The sequence below is a fragment of the Pangasianodon hypophthalmus genome, chromosome 11 (assembly GCF_027358585.1).
Source record: "Pangasianodon hypophthalmus isolate fPanHyp1 chromosome 11, fPanHyp1.pri, whole genome shotgun sequence".
Lineage (NCBI taxonomy): Eukaryota > Metazoa > Chordata > Actinopteri > Siluriformes > Pangasiidae > Pangasianodon > Pangasianodon hypophthalmus.
This window is the reverse complement of record NC_069720.1, coordinates 135149-159142: the sequence shown is the minus strand read 5'-3', so window position 1 is coordinate 159142 and position 23994 is coordinate 135149. Positions and strand designations below refer to the sequence as shown.

General features: G+C 42.8%; 1 protein-coding gene across 2 annotated transcripts; it reads right to left on the bottom strand.

Annotated features, from left to right (window-relative positions):
• Positions 1 to 530: 530 nt before the first annotated feature.
• copb1 (COPI coat complex subunit beta 1) lies at positions 531 to 22467 on the bottom strand. Of its 2 annotated transcripts, XM_034308862.2 has the most exons (22): positions 22329 to 22467; positions 20918 to 21068; positions 20582 to 20811; positions 20299 to 20468; positions 19747 to 19861; positions 19005 to 19097; positions 18387 to 18524; positions 18174 to 18293; positions 17895 to 18002; positions 10851 to 10997; positions 8942 to 9087; positions 8425 to 8521; positions 8130 to 8290; positions 6972 to 7092; positions 6650 to 6877; positions 5546 to 5725; positions 4234 to 4378; positions 3957 to 4076; positions 2666 to 2811; positions 2487 to 2576; positions 2209 to 2364; positions 531 to 802 (listed from the first exon to the last, which is right to left on the bottom strand). In XM_034308862.2, exons 2-22 carry the CDS (start codon positions 21006 to 21008, stop codon positions 743 to 745), a joined length of 2862 nt encoding a protein of 953 aa, XP_034164753.1. In that variant the 5' UTR covers positions 21009 to 21068; positions 22329 to 22467; the 3' UTR covers positions 531 to 742. The 2 variants fall into 2 exon arrangements, with proteins under 2 accessions (XP_034164753.1, XP_053094253.1); XM_053238278.1 differs by lacking the exons at positions 531 to 802; positions 2209 to 2364; positions 2487 to 2576; positions 2666 to 2811 and adding an exon at positions 3674 to 3846.
• Positions 22468 to 23994: the final 1527 nt, after the last annotated feature.

Below are 23994 nucleotides of genomic sequence, written 5' to 3'. Positions count from 1 at the left end.
GGCGCTAGAGCTTTGGCAGCACTTGGCCAAAATTTGGTCAGAATGTTTCTTAGACCCTCCGCAATCAGTGTGCCAAATTTCACAACTTTTTACCAGACAGTTCTGTGGGCTGCCAGAGACACCCGAGCCAGAAGAAGAAGAAAACATAGAATAACAATAGAGTGCCTGAATACCTTCGGTGCTTGGCCCCCTAAAAATAAATGCTGCCATTCCGAGCTTAATCATACGGAGGCACTATATAGTTATATACCAAAAAAGAAAAAGAAGTTTTCGGGAAAATACAATAATGTCATAATTATTGGCACCCCTACAGTTAATACTTTTTGAAGTCTGCCCTGGAGAGAATAACAGCACCGAGATGTTTCCGTGGTGTTTTATCAGAGACGGCGTTGACAGCACGAGCTGATCTTAAAACTCATCAGTTCCATGAAGCTCCTCTTCACTGCGTTACCATTTTTATGGCTCATTTTGTGCATAGTGTCTATTTTTTTAACATTAAAGAAGAGGTAAGAATTAAAGACAGGAGATGGTGATGATCTGGTGATATTTATTGGTACTTATTACAGATAAATGAAGACACATTAAGACCTCTGTAGGATGAAATATTGTTACACATATCTTACTGGTTTTATTCGAAACACACAGCAATGATGTGTAGGCAAGTCAGAAACGGAGTGATAGAGAAAAAATAAAGTAAAGAATGAAAACTCAAGCACTTCCTAATGAAGGCCTTTAAGCTTTATTATGAGATGGTCTTCTTCTGAGACAGATTAATCTTATCTCCCAGACTCAAGGCCATACCCTGTGGAGGAAAAACACAGAAATATTAGTAATAAAGGAATCTACAGCTTGGTGATATAACGATACCATATCAATCCTGTGACTTTTACTGACTAATATCACTTTAATGAGAATTATTAGTACTACAACACTGACACACCACAGTTACTCACAATCACTGACCCTTTCATTTTTACTCTTTGTTCCATATTAGATATTTTGGTAGATGTTCAATCACCACATCACTGAAACCATCGATGGATTATTAAATGTGAAGTTTTTTTACTTGCATTTTGTTAGCAAACTGAAATACTGTGATACATCCTGTGTCTCATGAGATCATCAAGGAGTATTGTAACGACAGGAGTGAACACTGTCATAAAATCGAGTATACCATAAATCATGGTGAGAATATCTGATCTACCATAAGGCATTATTGTAGGAATACAAAAAATAAAAATCATATCAACAGGAAGTGAATAATGACAAGAAAAATAGTGAACCATTTAAACATCACACTGCTCTAATAAAATCATCTGAGTGTGGCTGAATCGAACCATGGCGTGTTTACATCCTCACTGCAGGTCACGCCGTAATAGTTTTTTTTCAATACACATATATATATATATATATATATACACACACATATATATATATATATATATATATATATATACACTAAATGGCCAAAAGTATTCAATTTCATTTATATAGCACTTTTAACAATGGACATTGTCACAAAGCATCCATTTCAATTTACCCCTAATGAACAAGCCAGAGGTGAGGTAGCTGAGGAAAAACTCCCTGAGACGAGGTGAGGAAGAGATTTCTCTTCTATAGCTGTATACTAGAGTCACGCAGTGCTGAGTGCTAAACGGACCTTGAATATGAACATCGTGTAAACTCGAAATATGGATTTATTCCCCTGTGTTTGCTGTTATAATGAGCTCCACTCTTCTGGGAAGCTTTCCACTAGATGTTGGAGCGTGGCTGTGGGGATTTGTGTTCATTCAGCTACAAGAGCATTAGTGAGGTCAGGTGCTGATGTTGGGTAAGGAGTCTCCAGTTCCAGTTCATCCCAAAGGTGTTCAGTGGGGTTGAGGTCAGGGCTCTGTGCAGGACACTCGAGTTCTTCCACTCCAACCTTCACACACCATGTCTTCATGGAGCTCGCTTTGTGCACAGGGGCATTGTCATGCTGGAACAGGTTTGAGCCTCTTAGTTCCAGTGAAGGGAAACTAACGCTACAGCACACAGAGACGCTCTACACAACTGTGTGCTTCAGACTTTGGTGAAGAACCTCATATGGGTGTGATGGTCAGGGGTGCACATACGTTTGGCCATATAGTGTATATAAATGGAACCTGCTAAAACACAAACTGAGTGTTCCAGTTCTTCTTGAGTTCTTGTACTCAGTCAGTTCCTCACCTGGCTCTTGGCGCGGATGCGAATGTGGCCGTTGACCGGAGCGTCAGGTCCGAGATGGATGGGCTTCTCGATGCTCACGTTAGCCAGAGCATCCTCACCGAAGATGGAGCGAGCGTACAGGTTAGCAGCCATGAAACCACAAACACCAGAGAGAGCCTGGATTACAAAATACACACACACACACACACACACACGGGAGAAAGAGAAAAGGACATGACTTTACAACCCAGTGAGTGTGGATGAGGAGAATGAGACTGTTTCAGTGCTCACAGCGTTACCTTCTCTGGAGTTAAACACTTCATGTTGGTGGAGCTGAGAATGTGCTGAAGATACTCGTTCAGCTCTGTGATGTTGGTGTTCACTGTAACCTTTAGAGAACAAGGAGGAGGAGGAAGAGGAGAAGTGAGATGTTTAAGCAATCATCACACAGTGTTTCACAGGGAGTACGGTTCTCTACCTTGTTCTCCCACTCGAACTCGGCCCACATCTGCCTGAACTCCGCGTCTGTGCACGAAGCCGGCTGGATGTAGTCCATGATGTCAATGTGGATGTCACTGAGAACCACACAGTTCCTGTCACTGGCTGCTCCTGACACGTCATACACTGCAAAACACACACACACACACACGTTATACACCACACACACGCACTATACACTGCAAAACACACACACACACACACACGTCATACACTGCAAAACACACACACACACACACACACGTTATACACCACACACACGCACTATACACTGCAAAACACACACACACACACACACACGTCATACACTGCAAAACACACACACACACACACACACACACACACACACGTTATACATCACACACACGCACTATACACTGCAAAACACACACACACACACACATTATACACCACACACACGTCATACACTGCAAAACACACACACACACACACACACACACACACACACGTTATACACCACACACACGCACTATACACTGCAAAACACACACACACACACACACACACACGCCATACACTGCAAAACACACACACACACACACACACACACGTTATACACCACACACACGCACTATACACTGCAAAACACACACACACACACATTATACACCACACACACGTCATACACTGCAAAACACACACACACACACACGTTATACACCACACACACGCACTATACACTGCAAAACACACACACACACACACACACACACGTTATACACCACACACACGCACTATACACTGCAAAACACACACACACACACACGTTATACACCACACACACGCACTATACACTGCAAAACACACACACACACATTATACACCACACACACGTCATACACTGCAAAACACACACACACACACACACGTCATACACTGCAAAACACACACACACACACACACACGTTATATACCACACACACGCACTATCAACTGCAAAACACACACACGCACTATACACTGCAAAACACACACACACACGTTATACACCACCCACACACACACACACACAGTCATACACTGCAAAACACACACGCACGTTATACACCACACACACACACACGTCATACACTGTACAACACACACACACACACATTATACACCACACACGTGCGTTATACACCACACACACGTCATACACTGCAAAACACAACACACACACACACACACACATACACACATACACACATACACACACACACACTATACACTGCAAAACAGCACTCTGTGTACAGTGAATGTTTCCGCACCGATGTTCCCGAAGATGATGCCGTTTTCTGTGGAAGCCACTTTGACGTTGGCCTTGATGTTGGCAAAGTCATGAGGAGCGAGAGTGAGAGGAGACGGCTTCTCCACCAGCTTCAGGTCACCTGCAGGAGCAGCACAACACCCGAGTTTATATTCAACAGCACATAGAATAAATGAAGGAATGAACGAACAGATAGACAGATAGAGAGATAGAGAGAGTGACTGATAGAGAGATAGTGATTGATAGAGAGAGTGTTGCTGTAGGAACAGAGCCGGTACCCAGTGTGGCCAGTTCCAAAGTGCAGTTCTGGAGAGTGTCACTGGTTTGGTTGACCACCAGCACGTCCAGCACGATGTCATACTGGTTAACGTGGACGTAGGCTTCAGCATAGACCGGATCTGAGAAACCAGTCAGCTGCGTCACCTGTGGAGGAAAATACACAAATCAGAAACCGTGATAAGAGAAAAAAAACCTTCCCATGAGCTTTATTCAGTCACACTGCCACCTGCTGGCCACGAGGGGAAACAGACTACACTGCTGTACGTTACACTTTCCTGATGTTCATCACAGTGTACAGTAAACACTTCAGTGTGATCAAATTCATTCTGACTGCACATCCAGAATAAAATACCTACACACACTTTGTCAACAATCTCCATTTACACACAGTCTGAAGTAAAATTCTGTTCGATCAACATGTGGCCTGACTTTAAAACACAAACCTTCTCAGTCTCAGCAACACGAAATGAACAGCGAGTCAGAAGAATCCGATTCCTGAACCATTCTGCTTCAAAAGAATAGCTGCAGAGCCGTCGCTTTCACGTTAATTCCTTTCAAACATTCGTAAATTAAAGTAGAAATGTGTAACGTAAACTTTTCTCACAGGCCCCGTGTTTATCAGCGTGTGACTCAAACACACACATGCACAATGTATGTAAAGTTACAGGCCGTGAATGTTTCTATGCCGATCATTCTTAGATTCTGTTTAAGCAATATCGCACGAGCGAGAGTACAGTTAATCACAGCCGTGCCGATATTCACTCTAACCGCAAGATTGCTTTTATATAACAGTTCCATAAACAAGAAGTCAATATCAAGTGACATTTCAGACACACTATGGCCAAATGTTCTGTTTATTTTTGCTCCGCTAGTGGAAATAGATCCTGAAGAAGCCACACCCTTTATAGCTAGCTCACACTGGCTCATTCCCGTTAAAGGTGCTTCTGGTGAAGACTGGAGAGCCTTTTTCCTTTTCATCTTCATCTGACGAGCTTTCATATTTTAAACCAGAAGTTATATTCCTGAAAAGTATTGTATCTCCTACTTTTAAAAATAAATCACACTGCAGAGTTTATGATTTTATCTCAATTAATACACTTGAGTCAAATGATCAGTTAATTACTGAACATCTTTCTGTGAGTTTGGAGTAAAACGCAGACGTCTGTAGGAGAGTGCTCGTGGCACTTTATTACTCGTTTAATCATTTTAAGTGTTAAAATGTGGGTTGGGGAATGTGTGTCATTTTGTGTTTCCTGAAGTGTAGATGTTATATTTTGCAGTGTGTGTATTGTGAGTGTTGTATTGTGTTACCTTGTTGAGTTTGGAGGCGAGCGGGTCGGACGCTTCCTTCCTCTGCGTGTTGCCCATAGCGGCCAGCAGACTGAGCTGGAACTGGTCCTCTTTGGAGCTCGTCTCGTTCTTGGCGGTGAGCTGCATGAAGGAGATGGGGTCGTCGGCCTGCACCGTCACGTTACGCTTCTCCGATTCTTTCTGCGGAATTAAATAAAACAAACACATCAGTGTGATCACGTTCTCAGCTTCTCATCACTACAGAGTTAGACAACTGCAAATAAAATGAAAGAAAGAAAAAAAAAGACCTCTTATGCGTTCTGATACTGAGGCAGCTCTGGAAATGCACCGTGTTCAGTGAACATTAACGCGTGTTAATGTGTGTTAATGATAAAGATGGGGCGAAACCGCACTCCCAAAAACTGCAACTTCTTATTCAGCTTATAAAGTTAAGGATGAAAATCTGATTATTGTCCTTACATAAAATCTGCATTTTAATATTTGCATTTTAAAAACAAGAGCACTCAGATATCGCAATGAGAAAATATTTTAGATATGTTCAGTATTGAAGAAAAAAAAAAAAAACTGTTTAACATTTATTGCATTCAATCCGACTCTGAAATAAACAAGCAGAACTCGACACCAGCAGCGTGGACGGCGCCGCCTCCGCCACAAACAAGTCCAGTGCTTCTTCTTACTTATTCATTCGCCAGAAATCCCTTAAAATAAACTTCAAACAGGAAGGAAGCTATTAAAGAAAAACTATTTCAGACATTAGACCTTGCTGTGATCTTGACCCTTTAATGATCAGTTCCAAAAGTAATCAGTTCATCTGCTGGTTACGATGATAATTCCACATATCAACAAACATTCAAACATTCAGCAGCTCGCTCTTGAGGCATCGCACTAACGAGAATCTCAGACAGACTGACAACCTAAAAACACCTGTATCAGTAGTGGACGCATAAAAACCTTCTGAAAATAAAAATAACTCCTTATAAGATAGAACTGATAAGCTGAGAATGGAGTAAAATTCTGTATGAACTAAAACTAGTGATGATGTGGGTGCGTGTGTGTGTGTGTGTGTGTGTGTGTGTGTGTGTGTGTGTGTGTGTGTGTGTGTACCTTCTGAGACAGTTTCTCCTCCTCCAGCCGTACAGTCAGCATGTGGGACAGGGACTTGCGGCACTCCTTGTTGAAGATGTCGCTCATGAGCGGTGAGGACTCGGCCAGGACCTTCAGGCACAGAGAGATGCGCTCCACGTCGTCGTCTGTGATCGGCTTCTTGGGCAGTGAGGATTTCCCCAGGTGCAGCACGGTGGCCATGATCAGCATGGCTTCAGCTACAAACGACTGAACACGTGACACAAAAAATAAATACAGAAACAAATGAGGTCACTTCAGTTAATGTTTAATAAAAAAGGTGTAACAGGTAAGACATTATTACGTTTTGCTTCTTCTTGTCTGTAACAATGGCAACGTATCGCAGCGCGATTTTGGTCAGCGTGGTGGCGAGAGACGCAGCGACGTAGAAATCTCCGTCCAACAGGAAACCCCTCAGAGGAGGCCTAGACAAGGAAAAAACTTTAATAATAAAAACTTTACAAACTTTAATCATCACATCTGAGTCGCTCAGTAGGATCCGAAAGTCTGACTTCATTACACAATGCCATGTGCTTCACTCTGACTGAGGGACTCCACTGCAGTTAACAAGAAAATGTTAAATTAGATTTCTAAAAGATGATTAATTCATTATTTCCACTTCTTTGAAGAAAGTTAAAATCTACAGAAAACAGTAGTGAAAATACAGAAGACGCAGGAGTGAATCCTCACATAAATCCTCTCTTAGTTCTGTTTTTTCTGTCGAGCTGCATGACGGACAGAAATACTACATTTCGATTACATTACTTCACTCGGAAATTACACGCTGGTGAACATTAAAAACATCCTGCATCAATCTGACCTAAACAAATTGGGCCTACGATAAGCTTGGGATGATTGATGATAGTATCAGGAATCATTGATAGATTCCAACTAGTGCGATGAATAAATGTGTCGGGAAACATGAAGTCTGCAGCTTTACGATGGACAGAAATAAAGTTTGTTGTGTCTCGTGATACGTGTTTCCTTTTCGCCTATTTTGTATCCTACATGAACCTTAATAACCTGCTGTGTGACTGAAGCTGCTGTTCAGCACAGAGCACATGCACGTGAAGTTTATGTAATTTTATTTAAAACTTAGTTACAGCTGTTAGGTTTATTTCCAGTCCTGGATTTAGTTTTGCAGCGTTCCTGCCTAGTCCAGGATTTACTAAAACACCACAAGAAAACTAAACGCCAAGTGGAACAATAGAACAGCGTTTGCGTATCGTCCAGAGATCGCAGGTTCGTATCACAACCGTCCGTAACCGAGAGAGAAGAGTGCAAAGCTGTCTGTGCTTCTGGGTGGGAGGGGCGTACACTCTCTCCCCTGTCAATCACAGCCAACCTGTGAGCTCATGTATGTGGAAGAGGGCAGATAGCACTTTCCTCTGAGTGTGTTATGCTGCCTGTGACGCAGCATGAGCAGCAGTTTGAAAAGCTGCGGCTGGTTGGTGTAACGAACCTGTCCTCCTCTTTCTTTGAGGGTCTGTTGGAGCTGAGAGCGCTCTGAGTAGCGTAGGTTCCCATCTCAGTGACCAGCTTCTGCACCGGCGCTGCGCTCACCTCCTCCTCCACCTTCAGCTCCCCCGCCTCCTTCTTTATCTCATTCTCCACTATGGGGATCTACTCTCACACACACACACACACACACACACACACACACACACTTGAATAAATCTGAAAGCGTATATAGTGTATAATGTGTAGGTACTGAGGCTGGTGCAATAATCTGGTCCTTTACAAACGTGGAGCTTTACCTCTCCGAGCGACCGGCGCACTTCAGTCATGACACTCTGGATGTCCTCTTTAGTGCTGCAGTACTCTCCCAGAATCCACAGCGCTCCTCTGTAAATCCTGTGCACACACACACACACACACACACACAGTGTGTTTATAATCAACACAAATACACTGCATCATTCAATGACAATTATCAGGAACATGTCAGAGAATTAATCTGCTTATGTAAACAGAAAGTTAGCTATGATGTATGACGGCTTTTATATAATCTGATGTTGTGATGGTCAGCGTTAAATCACTCTGATAAACGGTGTTGAGGAAGTGCTGCAGACCGAACGCTAACGTTTGTCTGTGTGTGTTAACAGTAAACACATGGCATTAGCTGTTAGTGTGAACTGATTATACTATTTATTATTTATTCTCAGGACAGCAATGACACTGATGCTTGTGTGTGTGTGTGTGAGTGTGTGTGTGTGTGTGTGTGTGAGGGAACAGTGTGATGTTATTATGTAGTCAGTAACTCTGTACACTTACTTGACAGTTTTAATGGCGTGAAAAACTTCCAGCATTTTCTCGATGATGAGCGCTCTGAGCGAGTCGAACCTCTGTATAGCCTCACGCACAAACTCCAACACATCAGCAGCAGCCGCTTCGTTAGTGTCACTGAGGAACTCCATCAGCTACACACACACACACACACACACACACACACACACCACTTCTAAAATTAAACAAAGCAAATGAATATAATGTACAACTAGCATCTGTGTTTCATACTAAACTCACTATCGCTCAGTAAGCAGGTGTGTTAATACTTTACAATACTTTATAATAATTAATGTTAAATACATCAGTTTAATATTTATACATGTCAAATATTGGTTAAAAATTTTACTGCATATAAAATAAACCATAATGCACTCATTGCTAAATGCTAAGAGATGAGGTTTAAAAATGCCAGCATATTTATTTAGTAATGTTTATAGTAAATTTAAATTACTGTATATTACTTAAATTTGTAAAAAGAGAAAATCCACCTCAAACCACTAGATAAAAAAAAAAAAGTTCCTGACTGACCATCTCGGATTTTTTTTTTTAATACTTTCTGGAAATAACGTCACTATCGTTATAGTTAATAAACAGTGTGCATCGCTCTAATTTTACTGTAAAAACAAGTTCTACAGAAAAAGTTATAAGGTTCCATACGCCATTACTCGATTGCTAGAAGCGTGGCATTTTCAGGGATTAATGTCTCGTATACAATGTCTTTAACTTAAAATAAAATAAAACTCAGTCACACTTTTCCTAATTTATGGCCTACTGAAATTAGTTTTTAAAAAAAAAGTGCTTTGAGGCTTATTTGGCCGTCTGTACCTTTAAACTAAAGCTTAAACTAAACTAAATAAATTTTATATCTATTACTCATGATTTGGTTGTTTTTTAGAAATTGGGTGAATGAAATGAAATCAAACGTTCCTAATTAAAAATGTGTTAAAAATGAAAATCACTTTGCGCCTATATTTCAAATGTGTATTGCCCATGTATAACACGGTCTATTATACAAAGAATTATACCACTTGAAAGTGCAGGTTTTAATTAATACACAAAATATGGAGTTTGTCCCTTGAATTATTTTTATTAAGGTATCAAATGATTTACGACAAACGGAAATGCTGTTTTAAGGCATTTATTGTGGTATATATTTATATACACTAAAGACATTTGGATTTGAAATACACTTACCGTCCACTTTATTAGGAACACCTGCACATTCAGGCCGTTATCTAATCAGCCAATCATGCAGCAGCAGCACAACGCATAAAATCATGGAGTGGAAAAAGACCAGGTGGTTTTTCTTGTAAGCTTTAACTGTCCAGTGTGGGTGAGTCTGTGCCCATGAGACCCTCAGATTCCTGTTCTTGGCTAACAGGAGAGGAACCTGATGTGGTCTTCTGCTGTTGTAGCTCATCCACCTTAAAGTGCGATGTGTTGTGCGTGCTGAGATGCTTTTCTGCTCACCACAGTTGTAAAGAGTGATTATATGAGTTATTATATCCTTCCTGGAAGCTTGAACCAGTCTGGTCGTTTTCCTCTGATCTCTCATCAACACTGCGTTTCCGCCCACAGAACTGTCGCTCACTCAGTGATTTTTGTTTTTCGCACCATTCTGTATAAACTCTAGAGACTGTTGTGTGTGAAAATCCCAGGAGATCCGCAGTTTCTGAAAAACTCAAACCAGCCCATCTGACACCAGCAACCACCTGATGCATCTGAAGCATCTGCATGATTTTATGCGTTGTGCTGCTGCCACATGATTGGCTGATTAGATAACTGCCTGAATGTGCAGGTGTACAGGTGTTCCTAATAAAGTGGACGGTGAGATGATTCCTGTTAGCGTGTTCTGTATTTTAATGGAAGTTGCAGTGTGTTCTGTGACACTCACCACAGGGATGACGTTAGCAGCCATGTCAGGGAAGCGAACGCTGCAGGAGTGGAGAGTTCTCACCAGCAGCTGGCGGTATTTATCAGTGTCCTCATGTTCAGTCACGTTGTTGGTCTTTATCACTTCCTTCTTCAGCACAATGACCAACTGTGGAGAAAAACATATCACCGGCCTTCAGTGTTTAACCCTCAGTGTTTAACCCTCGGCGTCTAACAGTCAGTGTTTAACCCTCAGCGTCTAACAGTGTTTAACCCTCAGCGTCTAACAGTCAGTGTTTAACCCTCAGCGTCTAACAGTCAGTGTTTAACCCTCCGCGTCTAACAGTGTTTAACCCTCAGCGTCTAACAGTCAGTGTCTAACAGTCAGCGTCTAACCCTCAGCGTCTAACAGTCAGCGTCTAACCCTCAGCGTCTAACAGTCAGCGTTTAACCCTCAGCGTCTAACAGTGTTTAACCCTCAGCGTCTAACAGTGTTTAACCCTCAGCGTCTAACAGTCAGTGTTTAACCCTCAGCGTCTAACAGTCAGTGTTTAACCCTCAGCGTCTAACAGTCAGTGTCTAACAGTCAGTGTTTAACCCTCAGCGTCTAACAGTGTTTAACCCTCAGCGTCTAACAGTCAGTGTTTAACCCTCAGCGTCTAACAGTCAGTGTTTAACCCTCAGCGTCTAACAGTCAGTGTTTAACCCTCAGCGTCTAACAGTCAGTGTCTAACAGTCAGTGTTTAACCCTCAGCGTCTAACAGTCAGCGTCTAACCCTCAGCGTCTAACAGTCAGTGTTTAACCCTCAGCGTCTAACAGTGTTTAACCCTCAGCGTCTAACAGTCAGCGTCTAACCCTCAGCGTCTAACAGTCAGTGTCTAACCCTCAGCGTCTAACAGTGTTTAACCCTCAGCGTCTAACAGTGTTTAACCCTCAGCGTCTAACAGTGTTTAACCCTCAGCGTCTAACAGTCAGTGTTTAACCCTCAGCGTCTAACAGTCAGCGTCTAACCCTCAGCGTCTAACAGTCAGTGTCTAACAGTCAGTGTTTAACCCTCAGCGTCTAACAGTCAGTGTTTAACCCTCAGCGTCTAACAGTCAGCGTCTAACCCTCAGCGTCTAACAGTCAGTGTCTAACAGTCAGCGTCTAACAGTCAGTGTTTAACCCTCAGCGTCTAACAGTGTTTAACCCTCAGCGTCTAACAGTCAGTGTTTAACCCTCAGCGTCTAACAGTCAGTGTCTAACAGTCAGCGTCTAACAGTCAGTGTCTAACAGTCAGTGTTTAACCCTCAGCGTCTAACAGTCAGTGTTTAACCCTGAGCGTCTAACAGTGTTTAACCCTCAGCATCTAACAGTCAGTGTTTAACCCTGAGCGTCTAACAGTGTTTAACCCTCAGCGTCTAACAGTCAGTGTCTAACCCTCAGCGTCTAACAGTCAGTGTTTAACCCTCAGCGTCTAACAGTCAGTGTCTAACCCTCAGCGTCTAACAGTGTTTAACCCTCAGCGTCTAACAGTCAGTGTTTAACCCTCAGCGTCTAACAGTCAGTGTTTAACCCTCAGCGTCTAACAGTCAGTGTCTAACCCTCAGCGTCTAACAGTCAGTGTCTAACCCTCAGCGTCTAACAGTCAGTGTCTAACCCTCAGCGTCTAACAGTCAGTGTTTAACCCTCAGCGTCTAACAGTCAGTGTCTAACCCTCAGCGTCTAACAGTCAGTGTCTAACCCTCAGCGTCTAACAGTCAGTGTTTAACCCTCAGCGTCTAACAGTCAGCGTCTAACCCTCAGCGGCTAACAGTCAGTGTCTAACAGTCAGCGTCTAACCCTCAGCGTCTAACAGTGTCTAACAGTCAGCGTCTAACAGTCAGCGTCTAACAGTCAGCGTCTAACAGTCAGCGTCTAACAGTCAGCGTCTAACAGTCAGTGTTTAACCCTCAGCGTCTAACAGTGTCTAACAGTCAGTGTCTAACAGTCAGTGTTTAACCCTCAGCGTCTAACAGTCAGTGTCTAACAGTCAGTGTTTAACCCTCAGCGTCTAACAGTCAGTGTCTAACAGTCAGCGTTTAACCCTCAGCGTCTAACAGTCAGTGTCTAACAGTCAGCGTCTAACAGTGTTTAACCCTCAGCGTCTAACAGTCAGTGTCTAACAGTCAGCGTCTAACAGTCAGTGTCTAACAGTCAGCGTCTAACAGTCAGTGTCTAACAGTCAGTGTGTAACAGTCAGTGTTTAACCCTCAGCGTCTAACAGTCAGCGTCTAACCCTCAGCGTCTAACAGTGTCTAACAGTCAGCGTCTAACAGTCAGCGTCTAACAGTCAGCGTCTAACAGTCAGCGTCTAACAGTCAGTGTCTAACAGTCAGTGTTTAACCCTCAGCGTCTAACAGTGTCTAACAGTCAGTGTCTAACAGTCAGTGTTTAACCCTCAGCGTCTAACAGTCAGTGTCTAACAGTCAGTGTTTAACCCTCAGCGTCTAACAGTCAGTGTCTAACAGTCAGCGTTTAACCCTCAGCGTCTAACAGTCAGTGTCTAACAGTCAGCGTCTAACAGTCAGTGTCTAACAGTCAGCGTCTAACAGTCAGTGTCTAACAGTCAGCGTCTAACAGTCAGTGTCTAACAGTCAGTGTGTAACAGTCAGTGTTTAACCCTCAGCGTCTAACAGTCAGTGTCTAACAGTCAGCGTCTAACAGTCAGTGTCTAACAGTCAGTGTTTAACCCTCAGCGTCTAACAGTCAGTGTTTAACCCTGAGCGTCTAACAGTGTTTAACCCTCAGCGTCTAACAGTCAGTGTGTAACAGTCAGTGTTTAACCCTCAGCGTCTAACAGTCAGTGTCTAACAGTCAGCGTCTAACAGTCAGTGTCTAACAGTCAGTGTTTAACCCTCAGCGTCTAACAGTCAGTGTTTAACCCTGAGCGTCTAACAGTGTTTAACCCTCAGCGTCTAACAGTCAGTGTTTAACCCTGAGCGTCTAACAGTGTTTAACCCTCAGCGTCTAACAGTCAGTGTCTAACCCTCAGCGTCTAACAGTCAGTGTTTAACCCTCAGCGTCTAACAGTCAGCGTCTAACCCTCAGCGTCTAACAGTCAGTGTCTAACAGTCAGTGTTTAACCCTCAGCGTCTAACAGTCAGTGTTTAACCCTCAGCGTCTAACAGTCAGCGTCTAACCCTCAGCGTCTAACAGTCAGTGTCTAACAGTCAGTGTTTAACCTTCAGCGTCTAACAGTCAGTGTCTAACCCTCAGCGTCTAACAGTCAGTGTTTAACCCTCAGCGTCTAACAGTGTTTAACCCTCAGCGTCTAACAGTGTTTAACCCTCAGCGTCTAACAGTCAGTGTTTAACCCTCAGCGTCTAACAGTCAGTGTCTAACAGTCAGCGTCTAACAGTCAGTGTCTAACAGTCAGTGTTTAACCCTCAGCGTCTAACAGTCAGTGTTTAACCCTGAGCGTCTAACAGTGTTTAACCCTCAGCATCTAACAGTCAGTGTTTAACCCTGAGCGTCTAACAGTGTTTAACCCTCAGCGTCTAACAGTCAGTGTCTAACCCTCAGCGTCTAACAGTCAGTGTTTAACCCTCAGCGTCTAACAGTCAGTGTCTAACCCTCAGCGTCTAACAGTGTTTAACCCTCAGCGTCTAACAGTCAGTGTTTAACCCTCAGCGTCTAACAGTCAGTGTTTAACCCTCAGCGTCTAACAGTCAGTGTCTAACCCTCAGCGTCTAACAGTCAGTGTCTAACCCTCAGCGTCTAACAGTCAGTGTTTAACCCTCAGCGTCTAACAGTCAGTGTTTAACCCTCAGCGTCTAACAGTCAGTGTCTAACCCTCAGCGTCTAACAGTCAGTGTCTAACCCTCAGCGTCTAACAGTCAGTGTCTAACCCTCAGCGTCTAACAGTCAGTGTTTAACCCTCAGCGTCTAACAGTCAGCGTCTAACCCTCAGCGGCTAACAGTCAGTGTCTAACAGTCAGCGTCTAACCCTCAGCGTCTAACAGTGTCTAACAGTCAGCGTCTAACAGTCAGTGTCTAACAGTCAGCGTCTAACAGTCAGTGTCTAACAGTCAGTGTTTAACCCTCAGCGTCTAACAGTCAGTGTCTAACAGTCAGCGTCTAACAGTCAGTGTTTAACCCTCAGCGTCTAACAGTCAGTGTCTAACAGTCAGTGTTTAACCCTCAGCGTCTAACAGTCAGTGTCTAACAGTCAGCGTTTAACCCTCAGCGTCTAACAGTCAGTGTCTAACAGTCAGCGTCTAACAGTCAGTGTCTAACAGTCAGCGTCTAACAGTCAGTGTCTAACAGTCAGCGTCTAACAGTCAGTGTTTAACCCTCAGCGTCTAACAGTCAGTGTGTAACAGTCAGTGTTTAACCCTCAGCGTCTAACAGTCAGTGTCTAACAGTCAGCGTCTAACAGTCAGTGTCTAACAGTCAGTGTTTAACCCTCAGCGTCTAACAGTCAGTGTTTAACCCTGAGCGTCTAACAGTGTTTAACCCTCAGCGTCTAACAGTCAGTGTTTAACCCTGAGCGTCTAACAGTGTTTAACCCTCAGCGTCTAACAGTCAGTGTCTAACCCTCAGCGTCTAACAGTCAGTGTTTAACCCTCAGCGTCTAACAGTCAGTGTCTAACCCTCAGTGTCTAACAGTCAGTGTTTAACCCTCAGCGTCTAACAGTCAGTGTCTAACAGTCAGCGTCTAACAGTCAGCGTCTAACAGTCAGCGTCTAACAGTCAGCGTCTAACAGTCAGCGTCTAACAGTCAGTGTCTAACAGTCAGTGTTTAACCCTCAGCGTCTAACAGTCAGTGTTTAACCCTCAGCGTCTAACAGTCAGTGTTTAACAGTCAGCGTCTAACAGTCAGTGTTTAACCCTCAGCGTCTAACAGTCAGTGTCTAACAGTCAGTGTTTAACCCTCAGCGTCTAACAGTCAGTGTCTAACAGTCAGCGTCTAACAGTCAGTGTCTAACAGTCAGCGTTTAACCCTCAGCGTCTAACAGTCAGTGTTTAACCCTGAGCGTCTAACAGTGTTTAACCCTCAGCGTCTAACAGTCAGTGTTTAACCCTGAGCGTCTAACAGTGTTTAACCCTCAGCGTCTAACAGTCAGTGTCTAACCCTCAGCGTCTAACAGTCAGTGTTTAACCCTCAGCGTCTAACAGTCAGTGTCTAACCCTCAGCGTCTAACAGTCAGTGTTTAACCCTCAGCGTCTAACAGTCAGTGTTTAACCCTCAGCGTCTAACAGTCAGTGTTTAACCCTGAGCGTCTAACAGTGTTTAACCCTCAGCGTCTAACAGTCAGTGTCTAACCCTCAGCGTCTAACAGTCAGTGTCTAACCCTCAGCGTCTAACAGTCAGTGTTTAACCCTCAGCGTCTAACAGTGTTTAACCCTCAGCGGCTAACAGTCAGTGTCTAACAGTCAGCGTCTAACCCTCAGCGTCTAACAGTCAGTGTCTAACAGTCAGCGTCTAACCCTCAGCGTCTAACAGTCAGTGTCTAACAGTCAGTGTTTAACCCTCAGCGTCTAACAGTCAGTGTCTAACAGTCAGCGTCTAACAGTCAGTGTCTAACAGTCAGTGTTTAACCCTCAGCGTCTAACAGTCAGTGTTTAACCCTGAGCGTCTAACAGTGTTTAACCCTCAGCGTCTAACAGTCAGTGTTTAACCCTGAGCGTCTAACAGTGTTTAACCCTCAGCGTCTAACAGTCAGTGTCTAACCCTCAGCGTCTAACAGTCAGTGTTTAACCCTCAGCGTCTAACAGTCAGTGTCTAACCCTCAGCGTCTAACAGTCAGTGTTTAACCCTCAGCGTCTAACAGTCAGTGTTTAACCCTCAGCGTCTAACAGTCAGTGTCTAACCCTCAGCGTCTAACAGTCAGTGTTTAACCCTCAGCGTCTAACAGTCAGTGTCTAACCCTCAGCGTCTAACAGTCAGTGTTTAACCCTCAGCATCTAACAGTGTTTAACCCTCAGCGTCTAACAGTCAGTGTTTAACCCTCAGCATCTAACACTGTTTAACCCTCAGCATCTAAGTGTTTAACCCTCAGCGTCTAACAGACAGTGTTTAACCCACGGCGTCTAACAGTCAGTGTTTAACCCTCAGCGTCTAACAGTCAGTGTTTAACCCTCAGCGTCTAACAGTCAGTGTTTAACCCTCAGCGTCTAACAGTCAGTGTCTAACAGTCAGTGTTTAACCCTCAGCGTCTAACAGTGTTTAACCCTCAGCATCTAACAGTCAGTGTTTAACCCTCAGCATCTAACAGTCAGTGTTTAATCCTCAGCGTCTAACAGTCAGTGTTTAACCCTCAGCGTCTAACAGTCAGTGTTTAACCCTCAGTGTTTAACCCTCGGCATCTAACAGTCAGTGTTTAACCCTCAGCGTCTAACAGTGTTTAACCCTCAGCATCTAACAGTGTTTAACCGTCAGCATCTAACAGTCAGTGTTTAATCCTCAGCGTCTAACAGTCAGTGTCTAACAGTCAGTGTTTAACCCTCAGCGTCTAACAGTCAGTGTTTAACCCTCAGTGTTTAACCCTCGGCGTCTAACAGTCAGTGTTTAACCCTCAGCGTCTAACAGTCAGTGTTTAACCCTCACATCCTGAGCAGATATCAATGTGTTCGGCTTTCTAGAGCAATATATTAGCTCAGTGGTTAAGATGCTGGACTTCTGATCAGAAGGTTGCGAGTTCGAATCCCAGCACCACCAAGCTGCCACTGCTGGACCCTTGAGCAAGGCCCTTAACCCTCAACTGCTCAGTTGTATAAATAAGATAACTGTAAGTCGCTCTGGATAAGGCCGTCTGCCAAATGCCATAAATGTAAATGTAAATCTCCCTCATGTGGGAAAAATCATGAGTCAGAATTTTGGGAGAGTTCTGACTAAACGCGGATGTTATTATTATTTAAATAATGATTTATAAAATGTAGAATAAGAGTTCTCCTCTCCTCGGGCCACAAGCAACCGGTTTTATTAATTTCTGAGTATTAAGTTCCGTGTTCATTTTGACACAAATGGAACACACGAGTTAGAAACACTGCACACGTTATTACACTTAAAGGGTTCAGTCTCATTAACGCATTAACACACACCTCCTCCACGTTACGAGACGACACCAGGTCCAGCGCCAGCTGCAGCGTCTTCTTGCGCACCTCCAGGTCAGGAGTGGTCAGAACCCTCAGGATGTCCATCACCAGGTCCTCGGATCAGAACAGAACCGTACTGTTAGTGCTGTGATGAGCTCGCTGAGCGATTAGCGCAGTGTATACAGACCTTACGGTGTATAGATAAACAGCTGCATGACGGAGGAAATGATAACAGATGTGACTGTGATAATAATGATGACGATGATGACTGATAACTGATGATACCTGCAGCACGCGCTCGTGAGTGGGATGCTCCTTCAGCTCGATGAGGCGGTCCAGTACGATCAGCTTCACGTTGTTATCGCTCTCCTTAATGATCAGGTCAATATAACACTGAGCCGCAGCCTGAACACACACACACACACACACACACAGTTTTACATGTGGACTAGCTGCATTAATTACACAGGTATATAACAGCGCAGTCAGGAGTCGGACCTTGATGGCAGTCGGTGCGCTGGACAGCGTGACCAGAGTTCCAGCAGCTTCGTATTTCACAGCTGGACTGGACGACTGCAGCAGGTTGTAGATGCAGCGGATGAAGCGAGCTCGCTCTGAGGGGTTAGCATGGCACACCTACACACACACACACACACACACACAGCATTCAATTCAATTCAGTTTTATTTGTATAGCATTTTTAATAATTGAAAGCAGCTTTACAGAAATATATAAACTCAGGAATTTTAAATTTATCAAAGTCAAGTCAAAGTCAAAGTCTGCTTTACTGTGAATTCTGCCACATGTTCAGCACATACAGAGAAGGCTGTGTGTCAGAGGGTCAGAGTTTGTGACTATTATCCCTAATGAGGAAGCCAGAGGTGACGGTGGTGATGAAAAACTCCCTGAGATGATATGAGGAAGAAACCTTGAGAGGAACCAGACTCAAAAGGAACCATCCTCATCTGAGTGACACCCGATAGTGCGATTATAAATCATTCCCTTCTATAACTGTGTGCTACATGGACAAATAGTGCAGTTGTGTAATCAAGCATGACAAAACACACCTATGAAGTGCTATATGGAGCTTATAACATGTAATAAAGATGAAATCACCTTGTAGATGAGTTCAACAATCACCAGCTGCAGAATGTCCCCGAACGTGTGAACCTGATCGATACACGTGCTGAGATAATCCAGAGCTCTGTCCTGAAAACAGAAGACAAAATGTTTTAGGACAATAAAGGATTAAATCCACTGGCAATTTATTATATATTTATTTCTGTTAAGCTGCTTTGTGACAATGTCTGAATTCAAATTATATATATATATATATATGTGTGTGTGTGTGTATTTTATTATTATAATTATTATTAAATAGAGAATTGTATTAAATAAATATCAGGTGTTGTCTAAGAGATTTCAGTGAACACTGTCATAAACTGTTTTTGATGTTATTTGTATTATCAAAAAAAAATTTCCATAACATTTTCCCTATATTTGTATTAAATATCTAAATTTGCTAACAAAATGCAAAAAGAGAAACACTGCATTTAAAAAATCCTCAACATTTCAACCTACAGACTCAGTATTTTTCTGTTATTAATATTTTTGTTAAATGAAATAAAAGTTAACTTCAGGGACAGAAACAGACAGAAACGTCCATCAGCTGTGAGATGTTAATAAGAGTTTTAAACATTCTGATAATAGCGCTGAGATTAATGATTATATGATTTAAAATATTTTGATGAGATAAACTATAGAATAACAAATATTTTAAAAATATTAACTGCGTAAAATATTGTATTAATGTTTGATAAATGATGAAATAAACAGTTTTGCTGCAGAGCTGATTTACCTGATCAGCGTGGATCAGCATCATGAACGCGTTTCTTTTACAGCTCGCGTCTTTTTCATTTACGAGGAAGTCGTGGATCAGTTCTGGAGCATCAGGGATTAAATGTTCAAAATTCCTAAATAAGAAAAAAGAAAGATCATGAGACAAGAGAAATACCCAGAAAAACATATACAGCTATTCAGAACACAATTATTAATTTCATTGGTGCAGATACGTACAGCCGAAAAACTGAAATTGAAAAGTGAATTATGGAATAAATATCCACATGTTACTGTGTAATAAGAACGTTTTTGTTTTTCTGCACAACAAAAAAACAGATACAAAAACTCTGTAACTTTTAGTCTGTCCTCAAAACTGCAATTATTAAAACTAAAATATGAGCAAAACGTTAAAAGTATTAAAAAATTAAAACTATTAGAAACCAACATGAACATCCAACCAAAAATAAACCACGAGAAAAAGTTAAACTGAAATTACAATGACGCAGAAAAAAAAAATACTAAATGAATATAAAAATTAATAAATAAAGTATTTTTTTAAACGGATAAAAACCTGTAGATGGTGTAGATGGCGAGGACGGCGTTGCGGCGTACGTAGCTGTGGCGATGTTCCAGACAGGCGCGGATGGCCGGCATCAACGGCTCCAAAAGCTCCGCCTCCTTCAGCTTGCACAGGAAGCGCAGTGTGGAGCCACGGATAAACTCATTAGGGTGCTGAAGGTCCTGAAGTAAACAGATCCACACAGACAATGAACTTTGATAAAGAACTTTGATTAAGACTGATTTTTGTTCTAATATCGATGCAAGTTCGGCGTTTGTACATGACGGACGCTCACCTTCCTGTAGGCATCACAGACCAGGATCATCTCCTGAAGCAGTTTTCCATCAGGAGTGGTTTTGGGGACGATCTCCCAGAAGACCAGGAGCAGTTTTTTGATGGTGTGGTCCTGAAGAGGAAGCACAAAGCGGATGATGGTCATCAGCAGACCGGGCAGCTTCTCACCGTTCAGGATCATGATGATGACTTTCTTCAGCGCCTCCGTCTTGGCTTTTATCTCCCCCTTTTCTGTTCACATAAAGAACGCAAAGCTGTTAAAGTGATTCTCCAGCACTCTCACACATTAGAACATGAGTTCATGATTTCCTCAGTAGCTATTTTTTTTCCTTTTTACCTAAATCAGCTTTAAGGCTGACTTCTGACGGCGGCTCCGAGTCGCTCGAGACGTTGATCAGGGTGTAACACACGTTCTCCGCAGCGGTCATGGTGCTGGACAGATCCTCGTCCCTTCAGCAGACACCAGTCAGAGATGATAATGTGATTTCCTGAAAGAGGAAAAACACAAATCTGTCAGTCCAGTATAGAAAAAGACTCGTTTTTCATAAAGTCCACAAAACTCAGCTACTGAACTTCACCACGTCTCTCGGCAGGTACAGCTGGAGTCGTGCTTCATCAGACTTCTGTCCATGAACACCATCAACATGTTTTCTGATTATAATAAGACGGAACCGAGTTAAATCCCTCAGCGCAGTGTGAGAGCTGCAGGAGGATCTGTCATCTTCTGGACATGATTTTGTGAAGATCATGAACTTGGCTAAGCACCAGCAGAGTTTCTCCACAAGAAACTTTAAAAAATAATATGAATTATGTGGCTGTATATATCTGCAGTACTCAGGGAGAGTTAAAAAACTTGTTAAAATTAATATATACCGAATTTAAGCTTACAATATGAGTGTGTGAGACGGTAATTGGTGCCAATACTTTTGCGCGACGCTGTAGTACAGACTGGACCTCTGTCTACGTCATCCTGTTACATTAGACCTGCATACAGTTAACTGTAAATTGACAAGATTGTTGAAAATAGACTCTGTTTGGTGTTTAACGGAGCTGAACTTTAACAGGAAGGAAATAAAGTTTGGAGGACGATCGGCTAGTTCACGTCAAGCTAGTGTGCTAACGCTAGCTGTGCTATGCTAACGCTCGTTAGACGGCTATACTTAATAAATAACGAAATTATCTACCTCAGTGAATAAACATAACTTCTACACATTATTAATCACTTATTCACCACACAGTTTGACATGGAGCAGTTTATAAAGAAGCGTATGCCATTTACAGCTAGCTAGCTAGCGACGTCCAACACCACACACTAGCGTACTAAACAGTATGCTAAGGGCGCACTAGTCTATGCGCACTATCCGCACTAGTCTATGCGCACTATCCGCACTAGTCTATGCGCACTATCCGCACTACTCTATGCGCACTATCCGCACTACTCTATGCGCACTATCCGCACTAGTCTATGCGCACTATCCGCACTAGTCTATGCGCACTATCCGCACTACTCTATGCGCACTATCCGCACTACTCTATGCGCACTATCCGCACTACACTATGCGCACTATCCGCACTCCGTAGTACTGTAGTGTGCGGGTCTGAGCGCAGCTCGCGCTCTGTCTACGTGGCCAGGTAAACACACCGACACAGTCAACAAGCCATCTATTATTTACATAAATAACGTTCAGACATAGCACAATTACCAAAATAACATGTAAAAATAAAGATTTTACTGAAGCAAACCTCACCGTTTTCAAGTTTGTGTCTCGGTTCTCTGCCTGTATCCGCGTCCGATATGGAGCTTCAGTCTATGGAGTGACGTGGAACCACAGCGAGCTAGCCACGCCCACTCTACGGCAAGCGACAACAGACAAACGCGATGCTGGATTCCGACCTCTGTGCTTGACGCTACACTATTTACTGCCGTGTAATATAGAGCAGGATAGTGTGTAGTACAGTAAACAGTACAGTATACATTATGGTACACAGTATACTATAGATTGTACTATACAGTATAGTATATACAGCACATAGTATAGTGCAGTAGAGTATATAATATAGTCTGCAATACAGTAGGCAGCACAGCAGAGTGTGTAGTATAGTACACAGTGTTTTATGCTGCATAGTGTGCAGTACAGTATCCAGTATAGTATGGAGTATAGTACACAGTGTTTTATGCTGCATAGTGTGCAGTACAGTATCCAGTATAGTATGGAGTATAGTACACAGTGTTTTATGCTGCATAGTGTGCAGTACAGTATCCAGTATAGTATGGAGTATAGTACACAGTGTTTTATGCTGCATAGTGTGCAGTACAGTGTCCAGTATAGTAGGGAGTATAGTACACAGTGTTTTATGCTGCATAGTGTGCAGTACAGTATCCAGTATAGTATGGAGTATAGTACACAGTGTTTTATGCTTATATGTTTATAGTATTCAGTATATTACTTTACAGAAATAATAGTACAGTGTCCAGTATAGTAGGGAGTATAGTACACAGTGTCGTATGATGCATAGCGTGCAGTACAGTGTCCAGTATAGTATGGAGTATAGTACACAGTGTCGTGTGCTGCATAGTGTGCAGTACAGTGTCCAGTATAGTAGGGAGTATAGTACACAGTGTCGTGTGCTGCATAGTGTGCAGTACAGTATCCAGTATAGTAGGGAGTATAGTACACAGTGTTGTGTGCTGCATAGAGTGCAGTACAGTATCCAGTATAGTAGGGAGTATAGTACACAGTGTTGTGTGCTGCATAGCGTGCAGTACAGTATCCAGTATAGTAGGGAGTATAGTACACAGTGTTGTATGCTGCATAGCGTGCAGTACAGTGTCCAGTATAGTATGGACTATAGTACACAGTGTTGTATGCTGCATAGCGTGCAGTACAGTATTCAGTATAGTAGGGAGTATAGTACACAGTGTTTTATGATGCATAGTGTGCAGTACAGTATCCAGTATAGTAGGGAGTATAGTACACAGTGTTGTGTGCTGCATAGTGTGCAGTACAGTATCCAGTATAGTATGGAGTACAGTACACAGTGTCGTATGCTGCATAGTGTGCAGTACAGTATCCAGTATAGTATGGAGTACAGTACACAGTGTTTTATGCTGCATAGTGTGCAGTACAGTATTCAGTATAGTAGGGAGTATAGTACACAGTGTTGTATGATGCATAGTGTGCAGTACAGTATCCAGTATAGTAGGGAGTATAGTACACAGTGTTGTGTGCTGCATAGTGTGCAGTACAGTATCCAGTATAGTATGGAGTACAGTACACAGTGTCGTATGCTGCATAGTGTGCAGTACAGTGTCCAGTATAGTAGGGAGTATAGCACACAGTGTCGTGTGCTGCATAGTGTGCAGTACAGTGTCCAGTATAGTAGGGAGTATAGTACACAGTGTCGTGTGCTGCA